The sequence below is a fragment of the Globicephala melas genome, chromosome 1, assembly GCF_963455315.2.
Source record: "Globicephala melas chromosome 1, mGloMel1.2, whole genome shotgun sequence".
In the NCBI taxonomy this organism is placed as follows: Eukaryota; Metazoa; Chordata; class Mammalia; order Artiodactyla; family Delphinidae; genus Globicephala; species Globicephala melas.
The window spans coordinates 146835457-146853273 of record NC_083314.1 but is presented as its reverse complement, the minus strand read 5'-3'; the positions used below and the strand labels follow the sequence as shown (position 1 = coordinate 146853273).

Below are 17817 nucleotides of genomic sequence, written 5' to 3'. Positions count from 1 at the left end.
AATGGAAAGACAACCCATGTTCATGAATTGGAAGACTTAGTATTCTTAAAATGTCCATGCTATCAAAGCAATCTACAGATTCAATGCAGTCCCTATCAAAACCCCAATGGCATTTTTTTATAGAAATAGAAAAAATGCTAAAATCCATATAGAACCACAAAAGATAACAAATAGCCAAATCAATCTTATGAAAGAACAAAGTGGGAGGCATCAAAGTTCCCAGTTTCCAAATACATTGCAAAGCTACAGTAATCAAAAAAGTATGGTACTGGTATAAAGACAGAATTGTAGACCTATGGAATTCGATAAAGAGCCTAGAAATAAATTCACACATATATGATGAACTGGCCTTCAACAAGGGTGCCAAGAATATACAATCAATAAAGGGTGGTCTCTTCAACAAATGTGTTAGTCAAATTGGTATCTGGGTATCCAGTTGCAAAAGAATGAAATTGGACCCTTTTGTTATACCCTAAACAAAAATAAACTCAAAATAGATTAAACATTTAAACATAATATTGAAACTATAGAATTCCTAGATGAAAACATAGAGAAAAACTTCATTACATTGGTATTGGCAATGATTTCCTTGATATGACACTAAGAGCACAGGCAACAAAAGCAAAAATAGACCAGTGGGACTACAACAAACTTAAAAGCTTCTGCACAGCAAACAAAACAGTTCACAGAGTAAAAGGCAACCTACAGAATGAAAGGAAATATTTGCAAACTATATTTCTGATAAGGAATTAATCTTCAAAATATATAAGGAACTCGAACTCATAGTAAAAAAACTAATAATCTAATTAAAAATGGGCTAAGAACTAGAATAGACATTTCTCTAAAAAAGACATACAAGCGGCCAACAGGTAAATGGGAAAAAAAAAAAGCTTAATGTCACTAATTATCAGGGAAATGTAAATCAAAACCATGAGATACCACCTCACACCTGTCAGGATGACTATTATCAAAAAAAAGAAAACCACAAAAGACACAAGTGCTAGTGATGATATGGAGACATTGGCACTCTTGGATACTCTTGGTGGGAATGCATAATGAATGGTACATCTACTATGGAAAACAGTATAGAGGTTCCTCCAAAAAAAAAAAAAAAGAACTATCAGATGATCCAGCAATTCTACTCCTGGGCATTTATCCAAAATAATTGAAATCAGAATCTCAAAGAGATTATTAGCACTCCTATGTTCACTTCAGCATTATTCACAATAGTCAAGACACAGAAAAAAAACTAAATATCCACAGATAGATGAATGAATGAAAGGAAATGTGGTATATTCATACAATAGAATATCATTCAGCCTTAAAAAAGAAGGAAATTATGCAATACACAACAACAAGCATGAACCCTGAGAATATTATGCTAAGTGGTATTATATTAAGTTAGTCTGACAGACAAATATTGCATGATTCCAACTCTTTGAGGTATCTAAAATAGTTAAATTCATAGAATCAAAGAGTCGAATGGTGGTTGTCAGGGGCTAAGAGGAGAGAGGAATGGGGAATAAACTAATCAATGGGCATAATGTTTCAGTTAAGCAAGATGAATAAGTTCTGGAGATCTGCTACTCAAGATTGTACCTAAAGTCAACAATATTGCATTGTACACTTAAAACTTTGTTAAGAGAGTAGATCTCATGTTAAGTATTCTTGCCAAAATAAAATAAAATTTTAAAAAGAGATCCAATAAGGCTAGAGACAACCATGATAGACAAGACACTGCAGAATCTATGACAAGCAGATCCATGAAGTTCTAGAGCAAAAGATGCTTTCTGCAGTACAAAACTACCATGTGAAAAGCAGCTCCGGGAAAAGTCCTGATGCCTACTAAATACTGAGCTTCTAATCATGAGACACCAAGTAATGGTGTAATTTAAGTGACAGGGAGCAAACCCTGACTCCAGTGACACCTACCTCTGTTACACAAATGCCATTCCCTTAGCTCATGCCTATGGCATCATGGAAGGTTCCCTGAGGAAGACAACTCAAGACTGACTAACAGATGGACTGGCTTGATATGTTGGCACAAGTTAAAAAAAAACTTGTTGCTGCCATATAATATCACTCAGTTTTCTTTAAATGTGGTGATAGGAAAATCTCCCAGTGAACAGAGCTTACAGCAGTACACTTACTCCTCTCCTTTGTGTGGAGGTAGAAGTAGTACGAGGTAAACATATACATGAACTTGTGGGCAATGGCAAATGTCTTGTAGGTTGGTTGGTAACAGGACTGTAAAGAACAAGATTGAAAGACTGCAGTCATGGAGGTCTGGGACAGGGACATGGGAATGGAACAATGGGAATGGGTACAAAGTATTCAAATCTTTGGTTATGAAGTCATAACCAAAAAAAATTTTGAAGATCCTCCATGCTCATCAGACAATACCTAACACAGAGGAGGCATTAAACAAAAAGGTGGATGGAATAATTCATGTAGTGGACATCAGTCAACCTTGCATAACAGAAGAAAGAATAAATTAGACATGATGATAGAGATAAGGAAGCTGTGCATGAATCCTCCTGAGTGGGCTCCCTCTAACCAAGGCTAATCTACCTACAACCACTACTGTACCTGTTCACGGACATATTCTTTGTTGGCTTTTCTTCATTTCCTGTCTTACTCTCCCTACTCCCCTACCTGTTCTTCCTGAGATATGCACCTAAATATAAAACCTTTACCTAAGTCCTTGTCTCAGTATGAGATACAACTTTCCAAGACTGAGCCAGGAAGAATTAGAAAATATAAACAGACCTATGACAAGTAATGAAGTTGAAACTGTAATTTAAAAACTTCCAACAAACAAAAGTCCAGAATCAGATGGCTTCATGGACGAATTCTATCAAACATTTAGAGAAGAGCTAACACTGATCCTTCTCAAACTCTTCCAAAAAATTGCAGAGGAAGGAACACTCCTAAATTCATTCTACAAAGCCACCATCACCCTGATACCAAAATCAGACAAAGATATCACAGAAAAAAAGAAAATTACAGACCAATATCTCTGATGAATATAGATGCAAAAATCCTCAACAAAATACTAGCAAGGAGAATCCAACAACATATTAAAAGGATCATACACAATGTTCAAGTGGGATTTATCCCAGGAATGCAAGCATTCTTCAATATATACAAATCAATGTGATACATCATATTAACAAGTTAAAGAATAAAAACCATATGAGCATCTCGATAGATGCAGTAAAAGTTTTTGACAAAATTCAACACCCACTTATGATAAAAACTCTCAAGAAATAGGCAAAGAGGGAACCTACTTCAATATGACAAAGGCCATATATGACAAAGATACAGCAAACCTCATACTCAATGGTGAAAAACTGAAAGCATTTCCACTAAGATCAGGAACAAGAAAAGGATGCCCACTCTCGCCACTCTTATTCAACATAGTTTTGGAAGTTCTAGCCACGGCAATCTGAGAATAAAAAGAAATAAATGGAATCCAAATTGGAAAAGAAGAAGTAAAACAGTCATTGTTTGCAGATCACATGATACTATACATAGAAAATCCTAAAGACGCCACCAGAAAACTACTACAGCTAATCAATGAATTTCATAAGGTTGCAGGATGCAAAATTAATGCACAGAAATCTCTGGCATTCTTGTACACTAACAACAAAAAACAAGAAAGAGAAATCAAATAAACAATCCCATTTACCATCGCAACAAAAAGAAAAAGATACGTAGGCATAAACCTATCTAAGGAGGCAAAAGATTTGTACTTAGAAAACTATAAAACACTGATGAAAAAAATCAAACATAACATAAACAGACTGAGAGATATACCAGGTTCTTGGATTGTAAGAATCAATATTATGAAAATGACTATACTACCCAAAGCAATCTACAGATTCAATGTAATCCCTATCAAGCTATCAAGGGCATTTTTCACAAAATTAGAACAAAAAATTCTACAATCTGTATGGAAACACAAAAGACCCCAAATAGCCAAAGCAATCTTGAGAAAGAAAAATGGGGCTGGAGGAATCAGGCTACCTGACTTCAAACTATACTACAAAGCTAGAGTAATCAAGATAGTATGGTACTGGCAGGCACAAAAACAGAAATACAGATCAGTGGTACAGGATAGAAAGCCCAGAGATAAACCCACACACATATGGTCACCTAATTTTTGACAAAGGAGGCAAGGATATAGAATGGAGAAAAGAAAGTCTCTTCAATAAGTGGTGCTGGGAAAACTGGACAGCTACATGTAAAAGAATGAAATTAGAACACTCCCTAACACCATACACAAAAATAAACTCCAAATGGATTAAAGACCTAAATGTAAGATTGGATAAAACTTGTAGATGATTACATAGGAAAAACAATCTTTGACATAAACCACAGCAAGATCTTTTTTGACCCACCTCCTAGAATAATGAAAATAAAAACGAAAATTTAAAAACCAGACCTAATGAAACTTAAAAGCTTTTGCGCAGCAAAGAAAACCATAAACAAGAGAAAAAGACAACCCTCAAAATGGGACTAAATATTTGCAAATGAAACAGTGTACAAAGGATTAATATCCAAAATATACAAACAGTTCATGCAGCTCAATATCAAAAAAAACCAAACAACCCAATTAAAAAATGGGTGGAACACTTAAATACACATTTCACCAAAGAAGACATACAGATGGCCAAGAGGCACGTGAAAAGATGCTCAACATCACTAATCATTAGAGAAATGCAAATCCAAACTACAATGAGGTATTACCTCATATTGGTCAGAATGGCCATCATCAAAAAAGCTACAAATAACAAATGCTGGAAAGGGTGTGGAGAAAAGGGAACCCTCCTACACTGTTGGTGAGAATGTAAATTGATACAGACACTATGAAGAACAGTATGGAGGTTCCTAGAAGACTAAAAATAGAATTACCATATGACCCAGCAATCGCACTACTGGGCATATACCCTGAGAAAACCATAATTCAAAATGACACGTTTCCCAATGTTCATTGCAGCACTATTTACCAACACATGGAAACAACCTAAATGTCCAACAATAGATGAATGGATTAAGAAGATGTGGTACATATATACAATGGAATATTACTCAGCCATATAAAGGAAAGAAATTGGGTCATTTGTAGAGATGTGATGGACCTAGAGTCTGTCATACAGAGTGAAGTGAGCCAGAAAGAGAAAAACAAATATCGTATATTAACGCATATATGTGGAATCTAAAAAAATGGTACAGATGAACCTATTTGTAGGGTAGGAATAGACATGGACACAGAGAATGGACATGTGGACACAGTGGGGAAAGGGGAGGGTGAGATGAATTGGGAGATTAGGTTTGACATAAATACACTACCATGTGTAAAATAGATAGCTAGTGGGAATGTGCTGTATAGCACAGGGAGTTCAGCTCAGTGCTCTGTGATGACCTAGATGGGGGGGGAGGGGAGGGAGGTCCAAAAGAGAGAGGATATAGGCATACAAATACTGATTCACTTCATTGTACAGCAGAAACTAACACAACATTGTAAAGTAATTTTACTCCAATAAATAAATAAATAAATAAATAAAATATACAACCTTTACCTAAGTCCTTATCTCAGTATGACTGTGGGAGGAACCCAATTTAAGGCTCTGATATTACAAGGTTTTTCTATGGGTTGGAAATAACACAAATACACCAAGAAAAATTCTGGTACATTTTAGCACCCTTGAAATGTTGATATTATTCATGTGCCAGAATTAGTACCTGGGATATTACTAGATATTGTGCTAAGTCTATTTTGTATGTTATCTCTAATTTGCACAATAATTCTACAATACAGATACTTATTTTCCTAATTTTAAGTAAACTTTAAGTGATAACATCAGCAATGACATAACCAAGTACGTGCTAAAGTTAATATATGAACCTAAGTCTGTCTGAAACCAAAACCTGTGTTTTTTGGTATTATACTATGTTACCTCTTGTTTAAAAAAAATGTAGGTAGCATGCCCTCTGGATTCATCCATGTTGTCACAAATGGCAGGATGTCCTTTATATGGCTGAATAATACTTCATTATATATTATATTTATATATATATATATATATATTCCATCACTCATATATATCACGTGTGTGTGTATATATATATATATATATATATATATATATCATATTTTCTGTATCCACTCATCCAGCAAAGTACATTTAGGTTGTTTCCACATCTTGCTATTGTGAATAATGCTGCAGTGAAGTTGATTTCATAGATACAGAGAAAAAAATGGTGGTTGCCTGGGGCTGAGGGAAGGGGAAATGGGGTGATGTAGGTCAAGGGGTACAAATTTTCAGTTATAAGTTCTGAGGCTCTAATGCACAGCACGGTGACTAGAGTTAAAGAATATGGTATTGTATACTTGAAAATTTTTGACAGTAGATCTTAAGCATTTTCACCACAGGGAGGGGAAAGCAGATAGCTATGTTAACTATGTAAGGTGATGGATGTGTTTATTATTGTGATTTTGGTAATTGTTCTACAATATACATGTATATCAAATCATTACATCATACATCTTAAATATATGCAATTATATTTGTCAACTATTCCTCAATAAAGTTAAAAAAACAACAAAGTATATCAGCCATCTGGATATCTAAAAGAAAAGTTCAGGTGCAGTATTAAGCTAAAAACCCTGATTTCTAATGTAGTCATAGCATATTTTCATGCTGCACCAATAATAAAGACTATTTTATTTTCTTTCAAGAGGAAATAAAACATTAATTTTTAAAGATTACACAAATAAATGTAGTAAAACTCCATTGGGGGAATTAAAAATAAAAGTTTTTAAGTTTTTATTTCTATTGTCTGAAATGATATATAAATAACTACCATATCTTTATTTCACTGATGCTTTTTCATGCCATGGTAACTTAATACAACATACTAAATCTCTCAGGCTAACCAATTAATTTGAAGTATGAATTATAGTGCACTTCTCACATTCAATACACATATATGCATATCAATAATAAAAGAATAATCAAATTGCATATGATGGCAACCATAGTATTTATTTGGATGGTTTATTTTAAAACAGTAGTAAACTTTTCATTTTTCTTTATCATAAAACCTTTTCCTATATATCTTATCACCTAGTGAGAAATTTTCAACAATATGTTTATTATTCATGTCATAAGTTGACCTATAATAAGGTAATCCATATATGCAGTGGTTAAAAGTATGGCCTGTGGAGCCAGGAAATTCTCAGTTTCAAATTCAGCTACACCACTTGTCAGTCATGCAATTCAAGGTAAATAACTTTACATCTCTGAGCATCACCTTCCTCACCTACAAAGAGAGATATAATACCTCAGAAGTCTTTTGTGTGTATTAAATGAGATAAACTATGTATATCATTCCTTACAGGGTATGGCAAACAATAAGTAATAAAGTGATAATTACTATTGTTTTTTTCCCTTTATGTTCTTGCTTTTCTTGCTGTTCTTGCTGTTCTTAGTTAACAGCAAGTTTTATTTTTTTATTTTGATTTCTCTGTCAGGTAAATCATGTAACTCCATTTCTTTAGAGTCAGTTTCTGATAGTACACTAGGTGCTAAGGAACAAAAATTAGTGAGAAACCATCACTGACTTCAAGGAATTTTCAGTGATAAGGAAAAGGAAAGAGATCATTAAATGACTGCAATGCAATAAAAACTATCATAGCAGAGGCCAGTAAATCATAGAAGAGGTGCCTGTAAATATACAGGTAGAGACGGCCAAACCTGCCTGGGAGGTGCTGGGTCTTAGAGGAAGAAATGCTGGCCTGAGTCTGAATTAACATTTTACCAAGTAGAGAAAGGCATCTGGGGCACAGAGAAAACAGCATCTGCAAAGGTACAAAGACTTGAGAGAAGCTGGTAGACTGGGGAACAGCAAGCAATTAAATATGGCTTTTTATCAAAGCTAACAGAAAATTAATCTTTCCACATCTTTTTAATTGTTGGTAAAACAATCATGGTACTTAGGGGTTCAGAGAACTGTCATATAACTGGAACGTCCCTTCAATCACACACACACATGCAAACACATTACTCAAAACGAAAAATAATCAACAACTGTATATAAAACAAAGTTATGTTTAACTTTCTCATTAATATTTTCAACGTATTCTGAATACCTACTATGTGCTTATATGCCATTCAGAGTATGAGGCTCAGATATAAAGAAGTTAACAAGATTCAACTACTACTGGGTGGAAATTCACAATTAAGCCCTGTTCTCCCCTATCAGAATACTCACAGCATTTGCTGTTTACAAAGTATATTACTTTTTCTGTTTTGTTTGTGTTCAACTGAATCTTTTCTTTAATTGCTTCTTTATAGAGAAGACTGCTCTCAGAAAGACTAAGAACCAGGTATACAGTAGACATTGAATAATTAATAATTTATCAAGTATTCAAATTATATTAGTTTTATCCCAAAAGAAATAATATCTGGGTAAGTATTTGATAAAATATAAGGTACTGCATAAATGTTCATTACTACTACCATTATCTTTCTAATCATTTATCACAACCAAAATACAGCACTTCATTTTTAAGTATTTCCAAGTTAGTTCATTCAAAATGGATTTTTCCTGACAACTTATTTCATTATGGTAAAAAATTAAATGGGTTGAATCACACTAAATGGTCAGATGGCATTAGATTCCAAAAATGACTCACTAGACAAGTTCAAAAGAAAAGGCCTTTGATACACTCACCACTTTCAAAGCAAGCATCAAAGATAAGATGTCCTTTCTTGGGCTGTCCACAGTATCCAGTTGGAAGCACCATATATTTGCTCACATTCCCTCCGATGGTATCATCATTTCCCAGATCATTGCCTATTGTTCAAAAAATTGGCTCATGTTAAACAGAAATCATAATGCATTTAGTAACAGAAATCCAATAAAATTTTTACCCCCTCCCCTATAATTTGGTGCTTATCCAGGCATTAAAAAAATTAACCACATATTGTGGTAGAGTAGAAAGAGAATAGATTTTTAAATCAAAAAGATATAGGCTCAAATCTTATCGCTACTACATATTAATTCCCTGTGTCACAAAGCAATCAACCGAATCCTTTTAAGCCTCAGTTTCTCTCATCCACAAAAAGGGAATGGTAAAACCCATATTTCTAAACTGTGTTATGAGAACTAGGTAATGAAAAATATCTAGTGTAACTACTGAAATGCAAAAGATGTTTGTATTTCAGTGCACAAGTGAGACTCATTGTAAGAGGCGGAGCTGTAAAAGAAAACAATCTTCTACAGCTGGGGGAAGAGCAGGAAACAGTCCTGGGCCTAAGACTATATATCAACATTATTTAAGGTCCCCTACCCCTGGGGAAGGAGTAAAAAACAATCTCTCACAAAACATATCAAAGGTTCAAAGCAGAATTAAAAGACGAAAGAGAAGTGGGATCACTGAAAAAACTCCACTCCAACATCAGAACATACAGGGCCTGCCTAAGACCTAGGCTAGACCAGTATAACAGAAACACTCCTAATCCCTCAATACCAATATAGCAAGCACTGAATAACAAACAAAGCAATCTAATTCTAGCATAGGGACAAAAGCATAGATAGAAGCCCCCTCTGTAATAGGAGTATCCAAGGGAAGGACAAAAGTTTAGGGTGGAGCAAAACATTGAAGAAAAACCCTCAATCACCCTATCCCTTTCCTTCATGAATAAAGTATCACTAGAAGCATATGAAGCCAGTGGCAAACTGAAGACAACCATAGCAACAATGAAACTCAACCCAGCTTAACTCCTGACTGGGTAGATATAAGCCCTCAAACAAATGCACCTAGGAGAAGAGGTGCAAGCATTGTAACATATAATATTTATATCATTCTCTACGGTTCTACGTGAGTTATGCAGTATTCAATAAAAAATTGCGGAACATACAAAAAACTCAAGAAAAAAACAACCTACTATCTTGGGAGAAAAAATAAACAGAACTAAATTCAGAAATGACCAGATACTGGAATTATCAGACAATGAATTTAAAATAACTAAGAATAATATGTTAAATTTTCTAGTAGAAAATGAGGACAAAATGCATGAACAAATGGAGAACTTCAGCAGAGAGATGGAAATTACAGTAATAAGCCAAAAGGAAATGCTAAAGCTAAAAAACACAATAAAAGAGATAAAGAATGTCTTCAGTATACTCATCAGTAGGCTTGACACAGATGAGGAAAGAACTGTGAACTCCAAATCAATAGAAATAAACTGAACAAAAACAAGGAAAAGAAAAGAAAAAAACAGCACCTAAGAGCTGTGGAATAAAATAAAATAATGTAATGTACGTATAACTGGAATTCCAGAAGGAGATGGGAGGGCAGAAGAAATATTTGAAGAGATAATACCTGAAATTTTCCCACATTTAATGAAGGATATACAACTACAGGCCCAAGAAGCACCAAGCAGAATATACTTTTTAACTTGGTATTTCATATTTAAAAATATAAATCACATAAAAATGAACTAAGATAAAAAATTAGACTACTTATAAGAAACTGAAAAACCGAAGTCAAAGGAATAACGTCTTTAAGTTATTGAAAGAAAAAAATGTCAACCTAAAATTTTAGACTTGGGACTTCCCTGGTGGTCCAGTGGTTGAAATTCCACACTCCCAATGCAGGGGGCCCGGGTTCGACTTCCGGTCAGGGAACTAGATCCCACATGCTGCAACTAAGAGCCCGCATGCCACAACTAAAAAGAGCTCGTATGCTGCAAAAAAAAATTTACCCCAAATTGTGTTGGACGAGTTAGTAATCCATATACTAAAACCAACCACACATCACACTTAAAAATTAATGCAAAATAAATAAAACACCCAAATGTAAAATATAAAACTTATAGAAGAAAATATGAAAGTTTTCCACACACAAAAAAGAATGAGGTTAGACCCTTACCTGACACCATCCATATACAAAAATTAACTCTAAATGGATCAAAGACCTACATATAAGAGATGAAACTATAAAACTCTTAGAAAAAAGCAGAAGGAAATCTCCATGTCATTAATTCTTGATTTGGCAATGATTTCTTGGATATGACACCAACAGCACTGCCAACAAAAGAAAAAAATAAAATAAACTTCATCTAAATTAAAAACGTGTGCATTAAGCACCATCAACAGAGTAAAATGACAACCTACAGAATGGAAAAAAAATCTGTGAATTACATATCTGTTAAGAGGTTAACATCCAGATTATATAAAGAACTCCTACAACTCAGCAACCAAAACAAAAAGAAAAATTCCAAAATAGGCAAAGATATTGAATAGACATTTCTCCAAAGAAATACAAGTAGCCAATAAGTACATAAAAAGATACTCAACATCACTAGTCATTAAGTAAAAGCAAATCAAAACCATGAGCTACCACTTCCCACCTGTTAGGATGGCCACTATCAAAAAAATGAAAAATAATTTGGCCAAGACATAGAAAAACTAGAACCCTTGCACATTGCTGGTGGGAAATTATAATGGTACAGCCACTGTGGAAAACAGGCTGGTGGCATAAAAACAGTTTCAAACATAAAATTACCATAGATCCAACAATTCCACTCCTAGGTATATACTCAAAAGAATTGAAATTAGGGACTCAGATACTTGTACACCAATGTTCATAGCAACATTATTCTCATAGCCAAAAGATAAAAACAACCCAAATTCCATCAACATATGAATAAAATTTTTAACATTGTAGATACATACAATGAAATATTTATTATTCAGCCATAAAAAGGAATGAAATTCTGATACAGGCTACAACATGGATGAACCTTGAAAACATTAGGCAAAATGATAAAAGCCAGACAATGACAAATATTATATGATTCCACTTACATGAGGTACCTAGAATAGGCAAATTCATAGAGAAACAAAGTAAAAATAGAGGTTACCAGGAGCTGGATGGAGGAGGGAATGGGAGTTATTATTTAATAGGCAGAGAAAGTTTCCATTTCAGATGATGAAAATGTTCTGGAAAAGGGTAGTGGTGGTGGTAACACAACAGTGTGAATGTACTTAATGCCACTGACTTGTACACTTAAAATGGTTAAAATGTTAAATGTTATGTACATTTTACCACCAAAAAAAACCCTTAAACGTGAAATAAATGGAAAGTATTTTTTTAAGTGGCCAAATGAAAAAGAAGTATGAGAATATCTGTGTATCCTTATGTTAGGCAAGATTTTACTATATAAGAGACGAAAATCACAGACCATAAAAGAAAAAAGTTATAAACTGGATTTTATTAAATTAAAATTTGCTGCTCTTTGAAAGGCATTATTAATTAAAAGAAAAAGTCAAGCCATGGACTGAGAGAAAATACTTGCAACACACATATCTGATTAAGGACTATATCAAGAATACATAAAAGATTTTATCAGATATTTCACCAAAGAGGATAAATAGGTGTCAAATAAGTCCATGAAAAGATGCCCAACAGCATTAGTCAATAGGGAAATGCAAATTAAAACCACAATTAAATACTACCACATACTTAAAAAGGCTAAAATCAAACTGACCAAACCAAGAATTGATGATGACACACTCAATTGAAACTTTCATGCATTTCTAGTAGAAATGTAAAGTGGTATAACCACCCTGAAAAATAGTTTAGCACTTTTTTATAAAATTAAGTATACACTTAACATACAACCCAGATATTCCACTCTTAGGCGGAATACTGAAGAGGTGTAAAAACATATGTTCAGGAAAAAAAAAAAAAACCCTACACATGACTGTTTACAGCAGCTTTGTTCATAATCACCCCAAAACTGGAAACAATCCAAATGCTTTCAACTGGTGAATGCATAAACAATCTCTGGTACATCCATGCAATGGCATACAAATCAGCAATAAAATGGAAGAAATTATTGACACACATGACCACATGTGTGAATCTCAAGTGCACTATAATAAAAGGAAGAAGCCGAACTGTAAAGTCTACATCCTTTATAATCCAATTATATAACATTTTTAAAAGGCAAAATTAGGTATTTTTAAAAAACAAAAACAAAAATCTGTGGCTGTCAGGGGCTGCAGATAAAAAAAGGGGTTGACTACAATTTAATCAATCAAATTGTACAATCAAATGTATAATACAATCAAAACTTTGAAATCTTCATTGACCCCTGCCTATCTCAGCAGAGTTATATATACCTTCCTGTCATTTGCCAGAGTGGTATATATACACACATGTGTGTTTAATGGTGAATGTCTGCAATGGTGACTTGCAAACTCTTCCAGAAAACTCCTCAAGGTACTCAGGGATAATGGAGAGGAAAGCAGTTGCTAATAGGACAACTACTAGCCATGAGAGAGTAACTAGGACTAGATCCATACTCCCACCATAAACAACTAGAAAACTGGACAAATATATACAAAACAACTCTTTTCAGACTTACATGACAAGCAGTTGCCACACTGTGATGCCTGAGAGAAAGGGAAAACCTGAGGTGCACCTAATGTTAGTACTATTTTAGATTAGTGGCACTTTCTGGAAGATGGTACAAGAAGAGTGTTCCCAAACACAACAGGGTGGTTTTCTGAGTTGAGAAGACATAAGTAAGAGTTTGGAGAGACTGAGCAAAGTTTGAAGGTCAGACTATTGAAGAGGAGAGCACTACGAGAGCCAGAGCACCAAAATTCTACAGAATATCTGCTTAAGACCTTGTCTGAATGCAAAGCCATGTAGAGTGAAACTCCATGAGACCAGACAAAGAGTGACTAGGAAGCTGTAGATTAACAATTTCCAAAGTGCACAGGGCTGGGAAACATTCAAGATGCAACCATCCAGAATGGAGAATCCATGTTGAAAACTCAGGGCATTAAGTAGAGATCCCAGAAAGGGATCTCTAGCCATGAACAATTGGAAAATGAAATTTGAAACACAGTACCATTTACAAGACCATCAAAGACACAAAATACCCAGCCTTAAATTAACAAATTATATATAAGAACTGTATACTGAAAACTAAAAAAAAACATTGCTGATGGATATTAAGGAAGACCCAATTAAATGGCAAGGTATACCATGTTCATGGATTAGACAACTCATTATTGTTAAGGTGACAACTTTCCAAAAATTGGTCTCCAGATTCAATGCCATACCAATCAAAATCTCAGCAGCATTTTTTCTAGAAATCAACAAACTGACTCTAAAATTTATATGGAAAATCAAAGGGCCTGAAATAGTCAATATGATTTTGAAAAATAAGAGTTGAAGAACTTACATGATAAGACTTAAGGAAAGTCATATAAATCAGTGGACCAGAATACAGGGTGAAGAAATATATCCACATACATACGGTCAATTAAGTTTCAACAAAGGTGTAATGATAATTTAATGTGGAAACAACAGTTGATAAAACAAATAGTGCTTGAAGAACTGGACAGCTCTTTAGGGAAAAAAAATGAACCTCATATATATGTATGATGATGGTGGAGGTCACGTAGAGTAAAAATAGGTACATTTCATTATATGTAAACTATGTCTCAAAAAGATTATTTCTAAATGTTTAAAAGTGAAAGAGTGAGAATTGATTTTCATGTCACAGAATTAATCCATATATATGGATGGAGATTTTACATAAATATACATATATATACATATATACATATATATAAAGTAAAATTATCCTATGACTCATACCACTCAAACCCTGTTTTCATTTCCTAGATGAAAATGCTCTTAACCACTTCTGTTTTTACTTTCTCAGGTATTATTCTACACAATATCTTTATTCCTCTATATCTTAATTTATCAACATCAAACAGTATCTATTGAAGCTCTTCTATGAAAGATAAGGAAATAGTTTGTGTACATTATTCTCCACTTCTCTAACAACTTTTGTTAGTTCTATTCCTATTTTAATTATTCTGTTGAGTTGGTTATCATTGTGAGCAGTATTCCCAGGGGGCATTTTGGAAATTTGTTGAGGCATTTTTGTTTGTTTGTTTTCATAATTGAAAGAGCACTGATGGCACTTGAGTAGTAGAGAACAGGGATGCAAGAGGTAGTGCAAAGTAGAGAAAAGTCCAGTATGACTTCCAAATGTCAGATATATTCATATATTCATGTATACAGATATCCATGTATGTAAAAATCTTAGTTATAATTATATGAGCTTAGAACCTGTTTTACACATGCAAAGCACTTTGTATGGCTTTAATAAACACTGATTTTTCCAAGGAACTATCTAACATGTAAATCAAGGAAAGACTATAATTGATTTGTTCATAATTTCATCCTGAAGTATCACCATTTTAAAAAATCATGTCACCAACAAACAGCATTATCACTCATTGTAACTGATTTGCTAATACAACACTCCTATATCAGTTAATATTTGTAGCAGTTGTGATTACAGTGATTACAAATGCAAACATTGGAACTTTTTATTATGTTTTCCATATGCCTAGATATGTGCATATCCCTGTTTTTCCTTGTGGAGAAATCCTACTCATCCTGTAGACCTATGTGAAATGTTATCTCCTCTAGGAAGTCTTACCTGACTTCCCCAAGCAATGACAGTCCTCTAGAATGATAGGAAGTCCTCTTCCCCAGCAATGATTGTTCCTCTACATCGCCACAGCATCTTGTTTATTCCTCAAAACATATTTACCTTTTTATTATTGATTTATTATGTATTCATTATGTGTGTCTTTTTACTCCTAGTGATTGTGGTTTGTCATCAGAAGAATCTAATGTCTTTTCTTTTTATCACCACTTTCTCTCTCCACCCCAGGTATGACACAATGCTTGGCACAACATCAGTAATCTATAAATAGTCATTGATTTACTGAAATAAAAAAGGACTTTTAGGAGCTAAATTTGATTTCAATATTGAATATTGGTTTTTGTTTGCCTATTGAGAGCACAGGGAATATATGATATTCATCAAAAGAACAAACAGAATCTTTATATCTACAGTTTACTAAGATAAACAGTTGTGATATAATGAGACCAAATAGTTAAAGAAAGGAAGACATCATAAACCCTGCATATACTGACATAAAGACAGAAAGGGTGAATGGGGCGGGGATACTACACTCCATAATATTAATACAATATAATGCTTGATCATTTAAGTGCACAATGGGGGAAATGCAAATTTATTATTCTCAGAGAAATATCTCAATTACACTATGAATGTATATAAAATCATTAAAAAGAATGGCATTTACAGTAGTATAAAATAATCCAAGGTGGCATGGAATAATGAAATCATTGTTCTTATTGAATAATAACTTCTAACTTCTTTATGTGTGCATTTTAATGCTAGCCACATAGCTGTTTCACCCAGATTTTTTAACCCAAAGTTTCTACTCTTATTTTAAAATACCCTCACATTTAGTTACAGCAGCATGAATTAGTAGTAAGAATTTAGATTTCAAAGTCACAGACAGCTGAGATTGAATCCAGCTAACTCAGATATATATGCAGTATAACCCTTATTAAGTAGTTTACCATAATCTCCTTAAGTCTTTCACTTAGAGATTGTTTATGTTGTTCTGAAGGGTACAGAAAATATATGTAAATCACTTAGAACATAGCATTTACTCAATAAGTAGTTGGTTATAACTATTATCACCCTCATTATCATTATTATCATCATTCTTAGTAAGACACCTGTATCTTCAAAGAAATGTATTTAACAAAAGAATAAAAGATTCAATTCTATTATAAAGTATAAGAGAGGATTCAGAAAAAGGAAAGGCATAATTTAAATAGAAATTCATAAAGAATGTCTTACCAAAAGTCTATCTTTGAAGTAAACACTGAATATGGTAGCATCCAATTAAATTACAGACTATAAAACACCCTTATTATAGTGTGTAGAATATTTGTCTCCAAACATAGAGACAGTAACACAACGAATTTTTTCAAATTAAGGAAGTTAGAGACAAAAGAGAAAATAAAATAATTGTGGCTTACCTTTAATGAAATAAAAGATCTAATCCTATTAACATTATTATTTACATGCCTTTAAAAATACTACATGGATAACAAATATTTAGCAATAAAAATTATAAACATATTTTGTGAAAGGAAAAACAAAGATATAGATGTACCCAATGAAATGATATGATAATTACATCATATAATATTTTACTCTAATAAATAGGCCTGCTGAGGCACTAGACATAAACTCTGGGGCTACATAGAATTTTTGACATTTAAGTCGGTTATGCTGATGATGGATATGACAAAGGCTCAATTTGTTTTATTTTTTCATGGAAAACTACTTTACACAAAAGTTACAAGCAATTCATATTGGTCAAAAATGAGGAAAGCAGCTTATTAATTAAAACTGACCTTTATACAGAACATGAATTCCACCTCTCGGGCACAAACACCTTGGAAGAGCTAACAAATTACCTCTATGTATAAATGACATGTAGTTAAAGGGATCTGTCAAAGGTTCTATTATAAAGCCATATTTCCAAGGCTTCATCATTTTGAGAGAAAATTACATTGAAGATGAGACTTAACCCACAAATTCTGAGTCAAGAAAATAAATCTAAAATTCCTACTTGAGGGTGTTTTAAGAAAGAGAATCTATTCATTTCAGGACTTTAATCCCAGTGAACTAGTACCGACTAAATAGCTTCTTCCTAGCATTTTATAAAATACCATGCTTATTCTCATTGCAAATATATTTACAAGATATAGTTCAAGGACTCAAAAAAACAAAAATGTAAAAAAAAATAATTTCCTAAATACACATATCCTAATTCTCTCTAGGCACATGTATCTACAATACAAATAAG

The 17817-nt window shown here is 33.5% G+C and overlaps 1 protein-coding gene across 3 annotated transcripts in view; it reads right to left on the bottom strand.

Moving 5' to 3' along the window:
* LOC115860494 (AGBL carboxypeptidase 4) overlaps positions 1-17817 on the bottom strand; it is a 1403751-nt gene that overhangs the window by 1268698 nt on the left and 117236 nt on the right. For all 3 annotated transcript variants that reach the window (XM_060305765.1, XM_060305756.1, XM_060305751.2), the window contains exon 2: positions 8743-8865. In XM_060305765.1, the coding sequence (XP_060161748.1) occupies positions 8743-8865 (123 nt within the window). The remainder of the gene's footprint in view (positions 1-8742; positions 8866-17817) is intronic.